This window comes from Choristoneura fumiferana, chromosome 21 (assembly GCF_025370935.1).
Source record: "Choristoneura fumiferana chromosome 21, NRCan_CFum_1, whole genome shotgun sequence".
NCBI classification, from domain to species: domain Eukaryota; kingdom Metazoa; phylum Arthropoda; class Insecta; order Lepidoptera; family Tortricidae; genus Choristoneura; species Choristoneura fumiferana.
This window is the reverse complement of record NC_133492.1, coordinates 14,331,085-14,355,961: the sequence shown is the minus strand read 5'-3', so window position 1 is coordinate 14,355,961 and position 24,877 is coordinate 14,331,085. Positions and strand designations below refer to the sequence as shown.

Below are 24,877 nucleotides of genomic sequence, written 5' to 3'. Positions count from 1 at the left end.
TTAGACCATTTTTCTACTATGTTGATCAATTAAACATATATACTTATCTAGTTCGGAATTGTGTTCTGTGGATATAGTCTCAAAATACACATAATGTGTAGGTATGGTCCCTACACAATTTGTCTAAACAGCTTCAAAATGAATTCGTTTTGTGAAACAGCATATAAAAACTATGGACTAATGGGAAGTTCAAGTGGAAACAGATGGCGGGAAATAAAGTTTACGATTATTTCCTGAAAAGCCGGGAACTTTAATATCAAAGCCGTCATACAGTTTGCTTTATGGCTGATTCACTTCGGTTTGCTCCAATGTAAATATGAGGGATCGACTAAAAATAAACATGATCATGAAACAAAGTAAGTATCGCAGTTTCAACTGGAAGAAATCTCGTCATAACTAGTGAACGCAGTTGATGATTAAAAGTTGTTTGGCGTTAGGCGTAAGGGCGCGTGGTCGCGCGCTCAAATAGGGACGTTGCGAAGCCTGCGCGGCTGTGCCTGCGTCGCTTAGCGCTCGGCCGGACGCTTGCTTGCCGCCGCCGCCGCCGCTGCCGCCACTCTTCGCTCGACCTATCCTCCCGCCAGCAGCATCCATAAAAATAAAAACAAACACTAAAACTAATTTTTAATTTTACTGACACTATTTTATTAACAAACGGTGCAATAAGTGAGAGTTGGCTTGACTGTGTATTAAGTGAAATAGTGTTTTAATATATGCGGAAGGCTACCTAATTGTTTGCCGCGAACCAAAGAAACATTTTACGGTGAGTTTTGTTTGATTTTTATTATCTCGCTGTCTTTGTTTACTGACGGCTTCCTGATTGTTAAAAAAAGTGAAGTTAGATGAGATATAAAACACAAACATCAAACATAAAAAGTGATACAGCGGAAAAATAAAAAGTGAAGCTGCTCTAAAAGGTTGAATAAAATGGTTAAAAAACAAATAAAATAAGTACTTACCTTGGACACGATAATCTTGGCATTCCTCTATAACAAAATAATAACTACGAGTATCATTCATGTTTTTTTATTTAGTTCATTAACTTAGAAAATAAAAGGAGTCTAAAATAATTGAGTGCGTCGACTGGAACGTTATAGTATTTCTCGAAGCAGGTAGTTTCTATTGTTGATTTTCTGTACCAATAAGTGTCATCCCACCCCACGACCACGTGCCGACTAGAGAAGGGCTCGCATTGTTGGTGTTTTTAAGGGACCCTAGAAGGAAATACTAGACCCTTAGAGGATAATTCAGTGCGTCGCCTATCTGTGCGTGCATGCGCCAGTTGTGATCACTATTTTCTCAGTTATCAAGTTAAAAGTAATAAAAAGGTTCATGGTCCAGAAAAATGTAAGAATCTTGATAATAGATAAGGAATTAATCAGTATCTTTTTTGCAAAATATTTGAAACCAAAGTAGCATCTACATTCTACACATGGTAGTGTATCGAATCATTATACCTATGCCTGACGGTTCGGTCTCACAGTAAGTACCATCAGCCAAATATGTGGTCTACCACCCTAACGTTGATAATCGTTTGCATGTCATAAAACAATAATGCCAATTAGACGTGTCTGTCAACTTGAAAGTTCGACTTTAGCGACATATTCATTTATTTGGCTGATGGTACATAGGTACTTAATTAATTTTCCTTGTCGGGCAATGCGATGCGATGTCACAGGATTTTCACACAATTTAATTTCACAGAACACACTCATGTTTATTTTGCGAAAGTAGACGCTATTTATCCAAGAAGGAATCTTCACATCTTTAGTTCTTATCAGTTACCTGCATTGATAATATTTGTGAAAATAACTCGACACTAAGTATATACTTACTTAATCTATTGTCAATGATGTAGCGACAAGGTGTTCGATGACGCTGTTGGCGCCTGTTGGCATGCAATTGTTCACGGTGTTCATATACATAGATACTAGGATCTTTATACCTAGAAAAGAATAGGTAACGTTTTTGACTTCATCTCCTAAAAGTATTTTTGACAAAATAAAATAACTATAAATAAATAAGTTACATTATACAGTCAAGTGCAAAAATATGTATTATTTCAAAACACTCAAAACTGATGTTACCACTGCCTTTATTTTCGGAGTACAGTGTTAGTAGATGTGTTACGTGTGTTACTTATTTTTGAAGGAGTGGATAAGTTCCTATTTTTACAGAGTACTACATTAAATAAAACCAAAATAAAATACAGCCGAGTGAGAACCTCCTCCTTTTTAGGGTTCCGGAGCCAAAATGGCAAAAACGGAACCCTTATAGTTTCGCCATGTCTGTCTGTCTGTCTGTCCGTCCGTCCGCGGCTTTGCTCAGGGACTATCATGCTAGAAAGCTGTAATTTTGCACGGATATATATGTAAACTATGCCTATTTTAAAAAAAATTTTTAGTGTACCTCCCATAGACGTACAGTGGGGGTGATTTTTTTTCTCATTCATTGTGGCGTATCGTTGGATAGGTATTTTAAAACCATTAAGGGGTTTGCTAAGACGATTTTTCGATGCAGTGATTTATTTGCGAAATATTCAACTTCAAAGTGCAAATTTTCATTAAAATCGAGCGTCCCCCCCTCTAAAATCTAAACCGGTGGGTGGAAAAATTTGAAAAAATTCAGGATGGTAGTAAGTATATCAAACTTTCAAGGAAAACTATAACGGCTGAGTTTGCTTGAGAATTATTAGTAGTTTATGAGTAAATAGCAGCCTAAGGTATAAAATATACCTAAACTTGGAAGATTCCGTATAAAATACGAAATCCTTAGAAAAATATTACTTAATTTTTTCGTAATGGCTACGGAACCCTATTTTGGCTTGTCCGACACGCTTTTGGCCGGTTTTTTTTTGAAGTGCCACAAGGGTCACATAATTTCATTGTTAAATAAAAATAAAAATATAATGCTCTTTTTTATTCGGAATAGGTACGTTTAGTACAAAAAGTATTTTAATTGGGTATACTCTGGTATACTGTATTAATAAAACCCTATTTTATACTTAAAAGGAATGCTAGAAAAAATAAATATCTTTATTTTACCAGAATAGGTAGAAAGTTACCAAGGTATAGTTACCTCTTAGAAATTGAAAAGCAAAATATTCGTAGCAGTTTCGCATTAGTCATATGCCGTAGCAGGGCTACAGAAGCGTAGAGGCACTAGACAAGTAGGTACATTGTTATATATTACTTTAAAACTGTACGGAGGGGGGAAGGATATGGCATTCATTTTCTTTTATTTCTTTTAAATCCAACTAACGTTCGTTAGGGACTTACGTACGTAAGATGGTAGGTACGTACGTATGTTGAATTTAATGACTAAAAAATGCGATGTTGATTTAATAAATCATTAACAATTTTAAAGAGGTTAGATTGTATCTACTGTAAACCATTTTACTGTAAACCCACGCAATGAGTTTACGTAGTTACTGCCAGATTATTTTTTCGTTTACATATAATTGATATCAACGCAATCTTTGCTCAAGAACATGATTAAAAACCCACATACTTGGCTCATTAATTCATCATCATATTTATCATATCAGACGTAGGACGTCCACTGTTGGACGTAGGCCTTCCCAACCTCCTCCAGTTGCTTCGGTCGGAAGCGGTCTGCATCCACCATGAACCCGCGGCGCAGCTTTAGTTATGTCATCCATCCATCTCGAATGATCCGCGGTCTCCATTCGAGAACTTTTCAGCCCCAACGGCCATCTGTTCTTCGTGCTTTATGGCCTGCCCTTGCTTCTACAACGAGCTAAAAAATTTGCTTTTCTATGTCAATGACACTCGTTCTTCTTCTACGTGTCTCCTCACTTCTGATTCGATTCCGTAGAGTAACCCCGAGCATACCTCTCTCTGTAGGTTGTCGCGCACCTCTAAGCCTATATATAAGGCCTACCTATAGTGAAGCACCACACCACATACTTAAAGACATTGCGTATTTTCCCAAACGCTACCCATACCCATCCGGTTTGTCCTAGGTATACATACATGTATATGCGTCAACAATTTCAAGAACCGAGCTCATTAATTAATTCGATGGAATTTAAGTTTTTTTAGCTTAGCTACAGTCCCCACAGTACCCACTGCGTGTTATATTCAGGAGCTAGAATAGGTACAGCCTGTAAACAACAATAAAAACATCTTTTGACTAACGTCTTCGTCTAGTATGACTTGAAGGCACATACATTTATATGTATGGGAATAAAAAAGCTCATGAAGCCCGGTTTAGATACACTGCACAGCAAAAGCACTAATAGGAAAGTATCCGCTAATCTTCATAATCCGTTAAAAAAATAACCTGAGTGAGTCTGATTTTGCTTCAATGTTTACAGCGCATTCCGATTACATGTGTCACAGAATATTATTTAAATTATAAAATTTAATAGACTTTTAATGGATTACCTTGTTGTGATAACAATCCGAACATTTACGTCCATTAAATTAAGCGTCAAATTGGTAATTAGTCAATGGAGTTTATCAAGGTGACGCTGACGGTATGATTTACGTAATGTTCTGCCCCGAACGATGTTCCGTATCCGTATGACATGGTATTTAAAGCATGAAATTTTGGAGGGCGAGGCTACTAATAATAATACATCGCGGCTAGGGGCAAATGCTTTTTTTTGTAATTATTTAGAAGATTTTTCAATTTGACTTGTTTGTACGATTTTGGAGGGGGGGGGGAGGGTCATCGAACAAAATCATGCCTCATGCGCAGCCTCGCGCGGCGGCTCGCTCAGTGTAGACCCGGCTATACCTACAGCTGGACGTCTGGAAGAACACATAAACTACTTTTTTTTAGATATTCCCACAGGATTTATGTATAACTCCAACATCTTAACCGCTAACTCTTTAGACATTAAATTTTACACGACTCCCAAGTGACTATTTGGAAAATCCCGCAATTCGACTGCTGCTCCTAAGGTTTCCGCGAGCGAACAAGCGGGTAAAGGCAATCATACGATAAGTAACCAAACACCATGATATAATTATAAGTACTTGTAATTCTGTGTTTTGATATAAACTTGAACTCAATATACAGATGCTAGAAGTTCATTAAGGCTTCTATTACTTTATTAAAGTGCGCGCCGGCCACACCTCGGCTCGCTTCGGCTGGACTTGTAATGAATTATGGCCCAACAACTAAGTAGCCTAGCTACTCGACCCTTCCCTGCATTACGTATTAAAAAGGTCTTTTCACTTCTCATTTGCTCGTAAACTCCTCCGTATCTATGCTCGATGTAGACAGCACGTAGAATGCATAAAATGTTTTTTTATGCTCTAGTGCATAAAGTAAAATCTTTTTCTAAGACGAAGGCAGCCAGGCGGTAACAGCCTCAAACTTATTTATTTAACTTAATTATATTTAATTTTGTTGTGTTATTTATGGGTGAGGTCTAAGTCCAACAGTGGACGTCCCGCGGCTGGTATGATGATGATGATGATGATTTATTCTGTATTCTTTATTACTAAATTAATAAAACTATGCAATAGTCATACTGTTCCTATATTTTTATATAGATGAAGCGAAGTTTCGGCTTCATTGTTTACTTTATCCCATCGCATTAGGTTGCGACAAAATTCATCGCAATAGAAACGGGTCACCTAATGTAAGCAATCACCGTAAAATGTAGTTTTTCCCTACAATTATATAGCTGTATAATAGACATCACAATGACATGTAAATGGACTTTCATACACAGGTACAATTATTTATTAACTAATTAATTACTTAATTCTACTTTTTCGTACTGCCAAAGGGACTACTGCGATTAAGCTGAATCGTGGTGAGTCTTATATAAAACAGCTAAAAGCCTGGAGTCTTTTGGAACACTACATGTTGGTAACATAATTTAGGGTTTGGAAAAGAGCGACTAGCGTAGCGGTAAACACGTGTTTCATAGAATCAAATGAACGTTGTTTACTAGAAACCGATCAACCCCCGGCGGCGCCCATCGGTCGCCCACAGCAGACAGATTGCAGGCTTTAATGAAACGAATTTGCAAATGTATGTAGTACCATGTAGTATGAGACAATAGGTGTGGTGAGGTAGGTATAAGTAGGTACTCTTGTTTGCATTAAAATCAAACTGTTTATAGAACCACGCAACATGGAGAGTGATATTTAAGCTCTCCTACATTATGAAAAGTACGTACTGAACGATGTAACTGACGAAGACGCCTTCGACTAGTTTCCTCAAACAATCTTTATATCAAAATTCATTCAATTCAGTCTAGCGATTTAAGCATCAAGAGGTAACAGACAGACAGACATAGTATTAGTAAAAAAAAACCCCTGCTTCACCATTCTCTGTTTGTAATTTAAACTCTTTATTGTAGAAAATAAGTAACACAAAAACGCAATTGACAGACATTGAGTGAGATATATGTACAAAGGCGAACTTATCCCTTTAAGGGATCTCTACCAGTCAACCTTTGAGTGGATGAGAGGAGCATTCAGTTAGTAAGTTCCTATTATCTTACGAGTATGTGTTAATTTTGTTCAATTAAACAGCAAAAGTATCTGTCACATAAAACAAAATTTTATTAATTCTTCAATTAAGTATGCGTACTGTTCGGTAGCAGTCCGCTGCGGCCGCCCAGCGCCCGCGGCCTTCAGCGGTCAACAAGTGGTCGTCGACTGTTGCTACGAGGGAGCTACATGTACCTGTTGAATACCTTTACGTGCCTTTACTACGTAATGCCTTTCACAAAACAACAACACGTAGGGCTCTGTAGCCGGGAAAACCCCTTGGTGAGCGTTGAATAACGAGTACCTAGGAGTACACTTGCTAATCCTACTATTATAAACGCGAAAGATTGTGAACATGTGTGTGCGTGCGTGAATGTTGTGTGTTGTTTTTGTTACTCATTCACGTTACAATGTCTGAAAGAAATTTGATGTGTAAATGGATGGCTGGACATCTGGGTAACTCGCTGGCTACTTTTTATTCCGATATTCCTACGGGATCAAGATGATTTTGTCATTTTGAGTTAAATTAATTAGTCGATTTTTTTCTCTGTTTTTTCGACCATAATATCCAGTATTTTATATTTGGAAGAAAATGTAAGTTAGGTAAGGTAACTGCTCCTATTACCGTGGTAGTTAAAATCGGCAACCTACTCTACTCCGTGGTATTTATGTGTTTTGTGATACCTATATCTAAGACATTTACAGTAAATCTGCTCATATAGGAGTAAATAGTCGTTTTTTGACTAACGGAATCAACAACACCAGTGAGCATACATCAAGCAAGTAGCCGCAAAAATCGTCTGTAGACTCCTCAGATAATTACAACCATGCTTGTAATTAGTGCTTTCTGTAATAAACATGACGGTCACTTTAATATTGCGGTTTTAAAATGTTAGATAGTATGATTGGTTTTTTGGAGTCTTTTTGTATTTTTTATTTCAACTCCAAATTTGTTACTTTTACGGGTATCGCGTGAAACCATATCGAAAATACAAACTGAGACATGGATGCAGAGAAAAACCAGAAATAGAGACCAGCACTGGGAATCGAACCCAGGTCCTCAGCATTCCGTGCTGCGTGCTATAACCCCTACACCACTGCTGGACAGGAATCTAGACACGAATTTTTTCTTAAGTAGCGAAGTAGAAAAAATTCGTGTAGATTCCTGTGCTAAGGAATCGAATCATGAACTTTTTTCAATTTTGTCAGTTTAAGGTTAAGAAATCTCAGTTTACTTTGTCTTTTATGCGTCGGAATTAGGTTTTTTGATAAGTCGGATTGAGCTTATTTCCGATGGTGGGAAAAACCCAACACTCGAACGGAAATAGGATATAGGTATGGGAACTCCGTCCCTTGAAAAAATATATGGCTCGGAATTATGTTCTCATACAAACTGATGACAATGTCATCAACATTAAAGTTTAGGGTACCATAAACTTGCAGTACAAATATCCATTTAAATATTATCTATTTTTATTTATTTATAATTATGAGTTTAAACCATGTTGCTTTATGTTATATTATCTCCAAGAAAGATTTTCACAATATTTAAATGCATTAAAATAAATAACAAAAACTTAACATAACATAAATAGAAAATAGAAATAGAAATAGAAATAGATAAAACATTTATTCACGTTCACAAAGAACACAAATACAACCAAACTTAAAAAACAAAACAGCAACACAAATAAACAAAAAAAAAAATACAAAATTTAAAATATATTGATTTGTGTGCCTCGCAATGAAAGGCCGCGACTCAATATTATGCTGAGGCTTAAACGCCTGCAACATAAAAATATACAAACATCCACAAAGTGAAAGTATTTCTAAAAAAAATATTTATACGGGACCACTTAAAATACGTAGTGCTACCCACGGAAATAGGAGCCGAAATCCGCGGAATTAGGTTCACCGGCTGTACAATACCACGGAATTATAATTTTCCCGTTTATGCTTTTAAAAATATTATTTACCATTAAATCACCGAAAACAAACAATAAAAGTAAAAAATACAATGTTCACATGTCCTTTTAATAAAAACATATCTCCTGATCCTTTTTTTATTCAGAAGTGCTTACTTTTTTTACTGTTTTTGAAAAAAATCCTTAGCCCCACGGAAATAGGTGCCGTTACCTTAATTCATTTTGTAATTAGCAATGTTCATGTCTAAGTATTCTATGCTATTGTTTCGCCATTCCCGCCCGATATCGACGTACTCGTACCTATTTTTCTAATGTTTTCTGTCGCAAAAAGTGGCCTAAAAACGAAATGTTCTGGGAATAATATGAGAATCATCATCAATTCTCATTTGTTCTCGTGTTAATTTCTATAGTTAAGATATAATTATTGAAACAACGGAACAGAATATTCACTAATTGCGTTGCAATTATTATATTAAACGTTACCATTTTGTGTCCGTTCCAGAGTGGTTAAATGCGTAAATTTTTATCATTGTCTATTTTATATTTTGTGCATTTCATCCGTCAAGAAATATTTGGGCAAGCAATTTTTATCAAATTGTTTGTGCTTTTGGTCTTCTCTTCCGCGTATATAAAACAGGTAATTTTTCTTTTTACAAACGAAAGACGCAGCATATAACTCATTTTCTATGACTCGTTCATATTAATTTTCCTTTCATCGTGCAATGACTAGTTTTGTTTACATGATATACGCGGGATGGTAAAGGAAGTAGCTCGAGGAATAGGCCGTATAAACACAGTATAAACCAGTAAATGATCTATAGACCCCTTGCACAAACGCACGCTTTTCGTACGCCGTTACTGCATAACATCATTTTAATACTTGTTCGGCATCATCAGACAATGCAGGGGAGAGCACACGCGCACCTGCGTAAGAGTACCAGTACGACAGAATGTTTGTAGATCAAGATCACATACTGGGTCTGCATTATGGGTCTCGTAGAGGCGAACTGTTAGCTGTAAATACGCAATGCATTAGACGGCGCGCCGTACACCGATGTTTCATAAACTTTGGGGCTCAGCCAACGTTTCCCTAAACAAATGAATCGAGCAGGGCTTAATATCCAATGCTAAATCCACCATATCGGGTGGTCTGGAATTGAATTACAGTTAAAATAAAAAAATACAGAACGCAAAAATGATGGATAGGTTCGCCGACTCATATCAATCTTTGTACGAGTAATTTGTGCAGAAAAATTAGCCAGAGTGCAGTTTAACGGAAGTCCGCAATGCACTTATATCGATGCCCGAATTATAAAATCTCACTACTTATGTTCATATTCCTCCTAACTTTCAGGGCCAGTATAGACGGACTCTATTCCAACTGCAATGTACCCGCAACTGCCGACTGCCCATAATTTTTTCGTTGCAGTTCGATTGCAGTCGGCACAACTGCACTTTGACTGCAATTGAAATGAATGGGCAGTTGGCAGTTACGTTGCAGCTGGAATGCAGTCCGTCTGTACTGGCCCGAAATTTTTTAGAGTTTGCGCGATTCGTCGCTTAGTGGTTACTTGATTGCTCATAATGGAATTGAGCTAAAACTGAGTGACCCGAAGATCTTGACCTCCGTAAATATATATCTGCATTAAACTCTATATTGCGTGGATTTTTGATATTTGATAATTCGCAAATGTTCATAAAATGACCTCCCCGTCACGGCTAACTTGTCCTGGAGATTTTGACCTCATGACACAGATCGGTAAACGTGTTTGAGGTTTAAATATATGTATTATACATCCAGAACACGTTTCTGCTGGTAGTTTCTCGTTACCTCTTAGTACCTAACTGTAGATTTGACAAAAACTTTTTACAGATCAAATTCTAAGTGCGCATTTTTTAGTTCTGTTTTGTAGTACATATATAGGTTGTAATAAATTACTACTACTCTATTAGCCCAACACTTTTTGGTCGGTAGATTAATCAAGGCAAAATCAATAAATGCAAAAGCAATCCTATATTCTGTCTGTTATACCTTTTCACGCTTAAACTGACATGGCAATTGGCATACGGTGCAGGTAGTAAGAATTATCGTATAATACAATGGTTTTCAAGATCAAGTCTGCTAATGTGACATTCCGTACAAACAACTCCTTATGTGATATAATTGAGCAAACTGAAGAGCTACTGTTTATGGCGATGTGGCAAAGGTGTGAAGTTTTTAAAACGGGTTGAGGAGTTGACGTTATGATTAGCTGGTTAAACAATTACGCAAATTCTGCGTATTTTACATACCCTCATTAGATTTTTGAATGTCGCGACAAAACTCGTCTGCTCCAAATATGGTGTTTCGTTTGCTTTACGGACAATTTGTAGTTTGCCGGTGTGTAAAATAGGTAAGTATATATACGAGTATACGCACTGCAAACTGCTGTAAAAATAACTGATTCTGTTTTAAATTCTTAGACACATAACAAGTCCGGATCATTTCAAATTGTTTGGGTTGGTTTGACTGAAAAGCCTTGCATTTTTTTCTAATATTTTATCTCGCTACTCTGGTAGTGGTTATTACCACGCTAAAATACAGATTTTTAGTATCTATATACTAACTACCTAAAGAGTTTCTGCGCTAAGCCAATGCATGACGAATTTATAAAGGTACCGTTTTTGCAAAAACGGAATAGAGAGGAACCTAATAGATATTATTCACTCGGTGTGCAATTTAATGCAAAAATGTCAGTTTTACGAACCTAGTGGCGCTTTTATTTAGTTCTTATATTTCTAAGTACCTATCTAGTTGTGATTGTAGTACTCTGTCTATATCTTATGTTTTTCTCTTTCACTAAGTACCGGGAGAGGGCGGTGACTCGGCGTCTTTACCTATTTACTTATTCTGTGGTCTCAGTCTCGGCACAGCCGGCGAAGGCTCGCGCAGCCTTAACCGCCTAGAACCGGCGACAACCGGTCACAAAGCCTCGGAACCCGAGCTACGCTGCCAAAGCTTTAGCTAAACTTTCTTGTTGCGATTTTAAATAGCAACGCTGTAATAAAATTCTGTTTAGTTTTTAATTATGTTTAATTACTTTGCAGTATCAGCCGCTATAGCGGCTGTGGTCACCAGTAGACTCTACTTTAGAGAGACAACTTTCAGTTAATCCCTTGTGTATTCGAGTAGTTATGATTAAAAGTCGCGAAAGTTCGAAACAATGGGCATTACCAACGTATTGTATTGTAGAACTCTTTATTGGACATAAAAACACATGAAAATAACAGAACACCATGACAATAAGATGGAATAAGGCGAACTTATCCCTTAAAGGGATCTCTCTCAGTCACCCAATTCAGTCAGTCAATTGTCACTTCGATCAGAAAAAAAACCCATTAAGATGCGGGGAAAAGAAATGAAAGAGCAAACCGTTCTTCGTTCTTTGGGACCAGGACTATCGAAATACTGTACATATAACCTACACCTCTTCAAAAGCTTTAAGTACTTAGCCATTTAAAAGCCTTTAAAGACTTCTTTGGGAAGAATATATTATTTACACAAACAAACATTAAACTAATAAATTATTAGTAATAATTAAAATTCTTTGAACGCCCGGTTCCTGTTTAGGTATGTTATTTATTTTGGGGATCGTGGGAACAGCTCTAATGATTCCGTTAAAATTTACTTTGTGAGGGTTTTTGTTGGCGAATAATTGATCTAGCCTGGTTTTATCTCTATCGCAGTTGATCTGAGATTTAGACCGAGCGAACCTCTGTTACCCAGGCAATCTTAATTGATAATATTTATTTTCTAACGAACTAGGTAGTATGTAAACTCTTTATGTTTTAATTATTTATTTAAACAAACGCATTATTGTAAAGGTACAATTGAAGTACTTATACTGAACTATCCTAAAAATAACTAACTATATATACAATTCCCCCAAGTATTGTCCCTGCGGAAGAGTGCCCATAAGGCTGGCTGTATTTCCGCGCTGTATCGTGATCCCAATACGTTGGGCGAGATATGCACCTGCCCTATGGTCTAACTCTTTACTGTACAAAAGAAAAGAAACAGAACACAACTGACAAACTTTGAGATTACTTATTATTGTCAAAGATAACAGAACGCAAATACGAATAGTTTAATAATACGTCTAGAATAAGTCTCTAAAAGTTTTGCAATGTGATACGACGTAGTTTGCATATTTTTTGGATTTTTTGCTGCCTCTACATATCCGCTTTAGACTGTACAACGTGTGAATATGTTGTACTTGTATTAGGGAATTTCCTGCCGGGTAATACGTATCGTCATTACTGCTTTGTTGTAGATATTGTGCACCTACGTAAATATACAGGAAGTAGTAGTTTTATTAGTAATCGTTTCACTTCTATCCGCAAACATTTTACACATGTGACGGCTATTAAAAATATTTTAATGTGGACATATATTTACGTAAGTGTAAGTCTGTACGCTTTTGTTGAAGTCGATTTTGAATGCCTAAGAGGTACTTAGGGTAAACGTACTAATACAATGTACAGATTTTCAACTAATGGACAGATTTTAAAAGGTGCTATCTCAAAAAAATCACTGAATCATAATTACTATTTTCAGCTTGACATTCTGCATCACATGGTATAAATAACTCGTGTTTTTTTTTGAGATAGCGCTTTTTGGCTTAGGAGGGCAGTATAAAAATTCAATATTATAGTAATTAATAAAAATAAAAAAATATTATTTATTATAGTAATTACCTGAATTTAATTCGGTATTGTGGCTACATATTACATTTTAGCCTTAATTCAAACTACATTAAATTAATGCGCATTTAATTTTGCTAAGCATTTAAAACAACTTAAAATGTATACATACACAGCGGCACAAAATTTGGCCCACCCTTCATACAAAATTACCGATTCTGCATACATTTGAGGGCCAGATTTTTTTCCGCTCAGTATATGAAGACTAGCTATTGCCCGCGACAGATTATAGTTGATTTTTTCTTTGTTTTTGTAATATCGTATTTGCTACAACGGCCACTGCAAAGAATCACCTGAATCAACCAATTAACTCTTCTTTTCAACGTGTATCACAAAAACTTGTAAGTAATTAAAATCTTTATCTCATTTCCTTTCTTTTAAAAACCATCCAACATTAGAGGAAAAGTGAAATCTATTGAGGTACAGCCATTCAGCGACTATAGTTTATTTTATGTAGGTAAGGGTGTAAATTAAAAAATATATTAAATGTAGTCAATTACATACAGCCAGACCGCGGTCACAATACAAGTTACAAGTAATAGGCAGTAGATCGACTCAGCCGTATTCTTAAAATTTATACCTACGGCTGGGCGGAGCGCTAGGGTTGGCGCCTACAAAAAGTAAAACAGATGTGTGTAGATTTTTATTGTCTGTGTGTAGTTGTAGGGGTAGGAATAAAATAGTAGATTGATAAACAAGGGTTGTAATTGATATTTTACACTCGAGTTTAACACTACTTTTCATCACAAATGCGAGGAAATAAAGAATAACCATGCTAAATGTATACGCAATTTGAAACAGAGCGGAAGACAAAAATTTTTCAAATCGGTTCATAAATGACGGAGTTCTGAGGTAACAAACATTAAAAAAAAAAAACATACAACCGAATTGATAACCTCCTCCTTTTTTTGAAGTCGGTTAAAAAGACGTACTTCGCGCTCTATCATCACGAATAAGGACGACATTTCCTTGGATTTTTGAGAAAAGTATTATTTATGCCTTGAAAGTTGTTTAGAATTGATTCAAACGATAAAGAAATTCGAAACACCTCAACCATGATAATACTTTGACTGTGGTTTTAAATCAGGAAAATAATAAAGATCATGGCTAATTTCAACAATTACCTACAAAATATTAAACGCAAGGTCACCGCACGAACGTACCTATCACAAGATCACAACGAAATTACATTTCTTGTACGTATATTTTTCTTTGATTTTCCTTATCGAGACGCGTTTTTGCTGCCTTGTACGCGTATAACATAGTCAGTACCTTTCTTATACGTACGTAATTAAATTACTGCTTCATTTTTTGCTAATTTTGACGAGGGTTAGCGAACCTTTACTCAGGTAACTCGTAAACGATCTGTGCTCTTAATCCTTACTTGATGTCATTAAGTTATATAGATAATGTTTTTGCTGATTTTTTTTCTACAAATAAGTACCATTATAAACCAATGACGTGGGGTCGTAACAACTCGATTTCTCACCGGGTTGCCTAATTTTTTTTAAGTGACGTCCGTGAAGTACGTCAAAGGCTGTATTTTAGCACCCACGTTTATTGGCACAACGGAAAGAGAAGTCGCAAGAATTTTGATCATTCTAAATTTACCATTGAAATTTCCTTTAATTTTCATAAAAATTTAACCCTTAACATCATCTTTTCATCTCTTTTAACCTGCCAAAACACCAATGGCGGAAAAAAAAACGCTGAAGGATATTGTACCCACCATCTGGCGCTTCTCTCACCTTCCGGGTTGCATAGCGAAAACACTACACGCTCTTTAAAAAAATATGTTTAAATTATTGGTTTTATTTCTTATTCGTTAAATTGTTCACAGGTTAAGGCATCGGCGAATTATGTGGTTGGAAACACCGCCGGCCAGTACAGTGACGTGCAAGCAGCGAGAACCGCTCCCGTATAAGACCACGTTCCGGTAGTCCACCGGAAGACTGCGGACATTGAATCGTTCAACATGGAGGATAATAGGTAATTCTCAAAATTATATGCATTTGTTTTATTCTCAACATCTGAGAGGCCAAGGAGCTCAAGAGATTAGCGGTCTGCGGCATCAAAATTGAAAAAAAAGTATTTAGTAAAATCAAGGGTCGATCCAGGGAGGCGTTTATGGGGGGTCACGGGTCACATACCCCCACTCCCCTCAATCAATAACTGACCATGTGACCCTTGAGTAAAATTGGATTGATTTTTCATTACCTGTCTAGGTGCCTACACGCATTGTATTTGCATGCACGTGCGATTTAAACAGATTCAGTCAAGTTCGTATTATAGTTACTAGCTTTTTGGGCATCTCCGGCGCCCGTACCTGTCGTCTGCGCTTAAAAATACGCCGTATATGAATGTAAGCTCTAAGTGCAACTCGCAAAGTAAACTGACTCCACCATTTCAGATTCACGGTATCCCCCACGGAACCGGAGTCGAAGAAGAATGGGATTCACATGGGAGCCAGCATCATATCGCGGCCGCTCCGGACGTCGTCTGAAGTGGAGCGCGGTGTGGCCGTAGTGGCACCCTCCCAGCCTGACACCTGGCTACACGACGCCGGCTGGCGAAGGAAGAGGTCCCTGGCTCAACTTACCAGGGAAGCCTTGCCCCGGATGGAGAACTACAGAAACTCAAAGAGGGCACTGAAAAGACCTAGTCTTGGAGAGCTGCACGGAGATCATTTAATTGCTGAAGAGGTAAGTGGACATTAAAAGACTCCATTTGTAAATGAGCGCACCTCTCTGGCACCTTCCCATAATGCTTACCAGCCACATGAGGCCCTAATTTATATCACATGGCATTCGCAATCGCATTTATGTTCACTTTCTACCTCATCCAAGTACAGTTTAACAGAAAGAAGTGGTGAAAACGATTATGATTCTGGTGATGAGTGATGTGGCTGGTGCCAGAAATAAGGTCTCTAGCTCAACTCCTTAGGAAACATTATCCAAAAACTAGCCTAATCCTACTAATATTAACAAATACGAAAGTTTGGATGTTTGTACCCCGAACTCTTTCCAGTACAACTGAAGTCTTATTTATAACGCAACTGGAAATTTTTGCAAAGCACATTAGTAGTTTCCGATCTCGGCGATTCACGCTGAAAAAATATATTTTGAATTGAATTTGTTTTTGTCACGTTTTTTTCATAAATAACCTAACCAACAAAATGTTGGAAAATCCCCGTCATTTTCACTTCAAAGTTCAATATTATCTCAAAAACGGCTGAACCGATTTTGATAAAATATGTCTAAGAACCATAGCTAGAAACCCAGCTTTCAAATAAAAAAACCGCATTCCAATCGGTTTACCCGTTTAAGAGCTACGAAGCCACAGACAGACACACAGACATACATAGCGGTCAAACTTATAAAACCCCTCTTTTTGCGTCGGGGGTTAAAAATAAAACTAAAGACCAGTAAAGATGGATAAACTAAATACTTACGTGTATTCTGAACGTTGATAATAATAATGTTTTTAAATACGACAAAGTTGCGATTATGGATTTTCGGACTTCTAAACAGCTCATAGTAAAATCTAAGGTGGAATCATAAGCCACATTATCTGCGATTAAAATGTCGTTAAACGAATTCAATGTCAAACACCAAAATGATATAATACCTGGATTCAGACATCTAACGTAAAGCAGATGACATTGTAATAACTGATTTGATTACTCCATAGTTACACCGGGGTACTGATAATTATAGTTTAAACCTCATAAGTACGATAGTCAGGGAAGCTTTATGAGATTTAAATCATGTCTCAGTACCTCTATGATCATCATCTGTTTACTTCATACAAATAATCATTAAAAAATAGTAGGTATTAATCGTTAAATAAAATAGTAAGATTGTTAAATCAATGTTATCTGCAATAGCTATGTTACCCGGGAGAGGGTAAAACTCAAAAACACCGACATGTTAGTCGAAATCGTTAGAGCCGTTTCCAAAATCCGCGAAATAAATATATTTACGAGGGCAGCGCGGAGGCTGGCGCTGCCAAGAGCACAATCAGCGGTTCTTCTAATAGACTCGTTCGTAAGTCCTTATTTACCGCCCTTAAGACACAATGTACTATTTCAGCATGTTAAGGAAGAACTGCTGTATTATTGTTGTACTTACAGATGATTTATTATCCTAAAAGTTCAATTAACTGAGAGTTTATCCATGCTCATAGGTTATGACAGACAAACGAAGCTTTTTAAGCCAATAGCAGAGGTGAAATGTGTGGGTGAAATAACCCCTGCCAAAGGCCACGTCTGTCGCGGTTCTGACACTGAAGCTCATATTTTCTAGAGGCCTAAGCTATTCTTGAGTCCACTCAATTCAAAAGGCCAATAGTAAGTGGCAAATTTAAAAAAACGAGCATAGTAGATAGAAAATTATATCTCTACCTCGGGATCACGTGAACTAGTTTAAAAAAATAGCAGTAATACACAAGCTTCACCACTTTCTAATAGTATCGTCGTGTGGTATGACTTCTGGAATCGGTCCCCTGGCCTCGAAATTCTATACCCCAAACCAAATTCGCCACGTAAAACATTAACTAATACAGTTCTAAGTACTGTTACTTATTTTCTAAAATATGCCGCAGTGTGTTTAATATAAACATACACAATTACACGCCTGCCTCACAATCTAAATCTATCATTATAGTCGTTAAATACAAAGCACCGCATTTATCGTAGTGAAGTTAAAACCTGCCTTCGGACGCGTCAAAAACGAGTTGCAAGCGCCTTGCTCCAGGTGATACTGGTATGATCCGGATGGGATGGGTATGGGTTGCCTCGACTACAGCGCGCGCTTACTTGAGAAGTGTATCTGACTCACAACCATTAACAATGATTCCGGTAATTTACCTTTTTTGATTAATTAGTGATTCTGTGAATGAGTTTCTGCCACGCGTCATTTATCCTGTGTTCCCATGAATCTTCATTAAGCATGTAAATGGAATTTAATATGAAATGAATTGCGGAAAAATGTTAAATAGGTAACGCAATTTTAACGCAGGAACGATACTGATGTAAGTAAGTTCTAAGCAGGTTTGCTTTAATTTCATAAATCAAATGTAACGGTGATCATTCTTGATACCAAACCTATAAACCTTTTACCTTTGTCTTGTTTTGTCAATTTTACTGACGCTGACTTTGACTATCGAAAGAATAACATACATACAGCAGCTGTCATTATGGAGAACAGAATAAAACAATGATTGTTTTATTTCCGAGGAAAATATTAATTACAATCAACCTTCGACACAAACGGGATTTTATCGAGCTTAAAAGTCAACGTTGTTGATAATGAACGATTAAATATAATGGACGTCTATGAGATCGACTGTAAGGTTGGATATACCTGTTGAGATACTTTCACGATATTTTACAGGTGTTACTATTAGTAATTTAAACGACTTGATAAAAAAAGTTCTCTTCTTTTTTCTGTCTGTACATATTGTAGGTATTTTTCTGTTCCATTCACAATTATATACACGGGAAAGTATTCAACTGTAGAATATTGAGTTCAGATGACTATACTGTTAAAACGAAGGAAGTAATCGTCTGGACTTTTTCACCCCTCAAAAACGTCTTTTTACATTTTAGCTGTAGGTCACTAACCTAAGTATATTAGGTGCAAATGTGAAAAATTATTATCCACATGGTTGCTTCATATCATAACCATACATCATAGAGGTTAAGGAGTTGACGTATGAAATATAATGTGTGCTTTGCTTTCATTTCACTGTAAATATACTGGATTATTCGCGGTAGTTCCTTAGGCTGTTACTTCGGATTATTCGCACTATAGTTTCTTTAGGTAGTCCATTTCCTTCCATAGTAAAAATTCTCCTTTTTTATACTGCCAAAGGAACTACTGCGAATAAAGGTGAGACCAAACCGCTCTTAAAAAACAGTGACGGTACGGAATCGAAGTGGCGCATCGTATACGCACCGTTTTTTTTGCATGCTTTCCACACTGCTGCTTAAAATACGCAAACACGCAAACAGTGCGGAATCGCAGTGACGTGCCGTAAACGTCACGACTTTTGTTCGATAAAGACCTTAGAAGTTTACGACACGTCACTGCGATTCCGTATTTTAAGCAGCGGTGTAGAGAGCATGCGATAAAAACGGTACGCATACGGTGCATCACTGCGATTCCGTGCCGTCACCGTTTTTTAAGCAGCAGTTTGGTCGCACCTTTATCCGTTCCTTTAAAGGAACAGCCAAAGATGGTTATTTTACTTATTGTAATACTACTTAATAGTTATAGTATTATAAATTAATTTGTAAATGTATCGGCTGTGTGTGTCAATGTCCTATTACAAAACCGGCCACAGCTTGGGAAGGCTTGTGATACCTACATAAATTGGTAAGATTAATTGTTATCACTGAGAGGTCCTCACAATAGTCATCGATATTGCATGTCTACTTTAGTTACTTACCATTAATCTATGACTATGATAAAAGAGTCGAAGTACACTTGAAACTCGAAAGTATGATAAATAATATCTAAGTGCATATAGGTAGTGCACTAAGGAAGTGTGTTATGTATGTCAGTGTATCAATTGAGGCACCTGCCTGATCGGAACTATTAGCAGAACGGTGAACATGACAGCTGCGACTCACTTGGTCACAAGCTGGGTCCTCTTGGATTTAGTCAGTTTATTTCATCATCATCATTCCAGCCTATATACCCCAGTGCTGCCACACACACCCCCACTCCCGCTCCCACTTCTGGACACAGGCCTCCTCTTAGAATAAAGCGCGGTTTGGGAACTTCACACATATCATTGATTTGCTTTGCATTTTGAAGGTTTGTGCAAGTTTCCTTACTATGTTTTCCTTTACCGTAAAGCTCACAAAAATGAAGCATTTCTATTGGTTCAGCAACACAACATCCTCTCTCTATCTCTCGCAACACATCCTCACACATCTCTGGCTGTAACGCAGCCTTACTTGGCAACAAAATGAACACAAGTCCGATAAACAATAGCAAATAATTTTGACTTAGTAATACTTACCACAATTCATTTTTCGCTACGGCACATGAAATTCGTAGGCCGCGAAATTCGCGTATTCATCTCTTTGATAATCGCTCAACTGTACGTGAGGCGAACAATAGCACTAAATACACAATGTTTTTAGTGGTTGATGCGCATTTTTAGTTTTTTCCTCTAAAAACTAATCTCGTCCTCTGACGTTCGTCAAGACAGAATTGGCTTTAAGTGTCAGAAAAAAAAACTCTAACGTATAAATAAAATATAAAATTTGTTGACTACTTATGCATGATACGACAGCTTATAATTGTTTTACCGAAAAGGATATTTCGTTCACCGATAACTTCGACGTCTGGCCCGATTAGGAAAATCCTTCATTTCTTTGCAAAATTCAAAATACCTAATTTATGCAGAAAATAAAGAGCCCGATTCGATTCTCTTAAAATTACAGTAAGTCAAAACACATACGAGTACAAGGTTTTTTGTTGCTTTTCGGGACTTACATGATTTAAATGTTTATAATCAGGACTTCGCAGAGATCGACCATAAGAAATTTGAAACCTACGCCTACATGACTATATATATTTTCAGCTGACAGTTCATTTGCAACACATTTTTACAGGCTATTGTCTAATTGGTTCCACACGAAGCATGAACGACTCAAGCGCAGACCTTGTCACCGCACAATACTGTCATGTCAGCCGCTGTCACTCAGCAGCACCGATTATCTCTGTGCGCATCTTAGAGGATGCACACAGGCATCTCGTGCTATGAAAATGACACTGCTTTTCAAGGGCTATCCATTGATCAGTGTTAAATGTGATGCCGTCTCTATTTGTTTCGTTCGAATAGACGGAGACGGCATCACATTTAACCGTCAGTTAACATTAATCAATGGATGGTTAAACAGCCCCTTAGTCTTTAAATTTTCACAGTATAAGCATCTTGTTGACTCAAAACCATACAAATTGTGAAAAAAATATTTTTTCACACCTCTCCTTCAGAAAAGTTACTTTTCCTCCCTGACGAGAGGGAGCAAAGTGCAACTTTTCTGTTCAAGGCTTTTTTAAGTGTTTTATTGCAAATGCCATTTTTTGAACTTGATAATTGTATAGCCACGCCATTTTCTATGCTGGTTGTTCTTTAATAATATTTAGATTTTTTTTAAGTTTCTTAATGCTCGGTGTGAAAAGTTGTATGAGCCATTCGGGAGCAAAATTATTTTCATCTTGGGCGTTAACACTTGAATCCCTCTTTACACTCAGGTAATCCTTCGCTACATTCTGGATTCAATGTACGGCCTCGCCGTAAATACTCCATTTTGCTCCCTTGTGACACAAATAACTATTAAATGTTTCTATGGGGGCTCCCGTACGACCTGGGGCTTGAAAAAATTTTTTTGAACTGCGAGGAATTTTTGAACTGAAGTTCCTTTCACTCTCATATAATATTAGCGTCAGCGGGTCGACAAGATACGAAGTTCGAATCTTGCACTTCGTAGGTAGTAGGTATTTATAAGGGCCAGCCCCATCGAGTGGGATTACGCTTGTTAAGGAAATATATATTGTTTTAGTTTTAAAAAAAACGAGGCCACCAAAGCCAGCGTTTATTCCTAATTTTTTTTAAACAGCCCATTGAATGGTCAATGACCGAAGACTTTATCTGGTGATAATGTTTATTATTACGCACTGTTTACGAACAAATACCAACTGACAAATCAGATTTTTTCTTTGAATTTTCCTTATTTTTTCTATAAAACCAACTTATATACCAACTTATGTATGGAACCCTAAAAGTGCGTTAGCGAGTGGGATTACTATGTCCTTGTTGATTGCCAACCTTTTGCCAACCAATTTGATGGCAGTTTCTACTAAAAAATATTAATGCAAAGTGTTTCATTTACTGCTATTGAAAATAGTCTTTGATGTTTTAGGCCAAAGCTGGCCAAATCCATGCGCCAATGCGCTCAGTTCACCAACGCGTCAAATTGATGGGCTAACATTTCTTATTTGGATATGTTTTAGTAGTTTAGACCTCTGTAGTGGCCGGCGTGGCTTCAGACTTAAAATTTTGCCCACCTACAAAATCTACGGGCAGCCTTGTTTTAGACTATGTATACTAAGCGCCAAAAAATCTGACTCTCAAATGTATGCAGATAGTAATTTTGTATGTAGAGTGGGCCAAATTTTGTGCCGCCGAGTATAATTTACACTGTCATGCAACTAAACGCCTTACATGCCAGGGCGCGCTGGCATCATCTTTACGCAGAAGAGCATCGTTTAGAATAATAAACCGTTCGTGTTGAAGTCAACGTCCCTTACCTTATTATTTTTGTTCTCAGGACGAGCGTGTCCAGCGGGATACCAAGTCGCCAACGCCAGCCGTAGGAATCAAATTAGGATGGATCCAAGTAAGTTTTGAACTTTGAAATAAACCTACCTACTTACCTATCATTGGTAACAACACTAACAACGTGTCTCTACCCTCTACATAGACAAAGATGAACAAAACGTGTTGATAGGGGGTGTATTTCCAACTTATGAACAAAGCCTCATATCAAACGCCACAGTAGGTATTAGGCTGTGTTTCCACCGGAGATGTGCGAAGTTGTCTTGCGAGGAATGTGTTTGTCATGAACCAATATAAACGCTTCATTTACCTAACATCGCACAATCTCTAGTGGAAACAGCTCAGCGGAGCGAGGATACGTAACAACGCACATTTCTGGTGGGATCGCAGCTTCTACAGGACAATGACAGATTTACGATTGGAATATATATTTTTTATATATTTAATCAAATTATCATACTACAGGGTTTCACGTTTGGGAAATATTTTATTTTAGTTTAAGATCCTATGTACCCATGAAAGCAATGATTGTATGATTAAATGTTTATTTGCAATATTAGAACAATCCTGAGAAGGAACTCGGGGTTTCCGTCTTTGTCCAGAGGGCTGCTACGAAACTCGAAAATCGAAGTTCGTATCGCATCGTCCCTTTCACTCGCGTATTAAATGGCATTAGCGTCAGCGGGACGGCAACATACGAAGTTCGAGTTTTGCATTTCGTGGTAGAGATACGTTCACGTTCTATAAACTTAAAAAAACTAGTCTCGTTCCTGAACTTCTTATGTACCTATCTATGTACCTTTTTCTACAGGGTGTGCTGATACCATGCCTCCTCAACATTTGGGGGGTGATGCTCTTCCTGCGTATCTCCTGGGTGGTGTCACAGGCCGGTATAGGGCTGTCGTTGATTATCATCGCCATCTCTGCCATCGTCTGTGTCATCACCACCCTCTCTATGAGCGCTATATGCACCAATGGAGAAGTCAAAGGAGGTAAGATTTTAGCATTTTGCTTCTTAAACAAAAATATTTTATTTAAAACCACACACTTTAACTTGGGAAGATAGAACCCTCATACGTACCCAGACTCATAACACTTGTTACCTAGCTCTTGGATTCTTCTCTTTGACGCTGTTAACAAACCTATTGCTTTCACATTTTTATCTTACAAATTATCATAACAGCGGGGTATAGTCGCTACGCTAGTATAGTCTATTTCCTGTCTAATTTAAATGGAACACCCAGTTTGATTCAAAATGTTCCCGAACTCTATAGAAAGCCCTCGTTCTTTACTCATTGTGAGACAACAAATACTGAGTGGAGACTCTTTTTCTGCATTTATTTATGTTTATGCTAGAATTACAGTTAAATTAAGTATGTTTTTATTCTTTGGTGACACTTTTGAGACCGTAAATACAATATTTTTCTTTCTTTATCACTTGTTTGTCTTGCACTTCATGTGCAATCATTTTGACGCTACCGTGTCATCAGGCGGCATATACTACATCATCTCGCGCTCCCTGGGCCCGGAGTTCGGCGCGTCAGTGGGCATCATCTTCGCATTCGCCAACGCCGTGGCAGCCAGCATGAACACAATCGGCTTCTGCGACTCCCTCAACGACCTGATGAAGACGCAAGGAGTCAAGATCATAGACAACGGTCTGATGGATGTGAGAATCGTGGGAACGGTTGCGCTCATCGTTATGTGCATTATCTGTGCTGTGGGCATGGACTGGGAGAGCAAAGCGCAAGTAAGTCAAAGAGCTTCCTCACAGGGTATTTTCTTTCAAGCGTTGTCGTCTTGTCAGTGCCCGCGCCATGCCAACGCAGCGTTACGCGCAGCGGCACCGCTACGTCTTTAGCATCTTCCGAACGTCAGCGTCTGAAACAAAAAAAACACTACTGACTATGCTGCGCGTTTAGCAAAAGGGTGACGCTCAAACTCAGATGATACAAATATAATAATACTTTTTCTATTTGGTAAGTAAGATCATGGCATGGGAATGATACGGCGAACGATTCAAGTCAAGTTATATGTTTCAATCGAGTTATATGTTTTTTGTTCCGTCATAGTTACTAAGTTAACACACTTTCAGTAAGAAAAACAAAAAAGTAAATTGATATGATAACAGAAATTTGATGTAAACCGCTAACGAGGCAATAATTACGTGGGCGAGCCGTGAATCATTAAAAATATGTAGGTATCGGTAGTATGTGGTAGTAGGTACGTATAGTCACACTCTATTTTACAAAATTAGAACCATTCAATCTGTTAAACGTAGCTGAAGTCTGAAACAAACAAACAACTACCTACACATTTTAAACTTGATCAAAATCTACTATAATGTCTTTCGGAATTAAATAAATATTTCAGTGC

General features: G+C 37.5%; 1 protein-coding gene across 1 annotated transcript in view; it reads left to right on the top strand.

Annotated features, from left to right (window-relative positions):
- Nucleotides 1-299: 299 nt before the first annotated feature.
- NKCC (sodium potassium chloride cotransporter) overlaps nucleotides 300-24,877 on the top strand; it is a gene marked incomplete in the record, with an annotated part of 86,395 nt that continues 61,817 nt past the window's right edge. Inside the window, 6 exon segments of the mRNA XM_074103832.1 lie at nucleotides 300-763; nucleotides 14,988-15,136; nucleotides 15,558-15,849; nucleotides 22,494-22,562; nucleotides 23,313-23,493; nucleotides 23,992-24,251. Coding sequence (XP_073959933.1) covers nucleotides 15,123-15,136; nucleotides 15,558-15,849; nucleotides 22,494-22,562; nucleotides 23,313-23,493; nucleotides 23,992-24,251 — 816 coding nt within the window.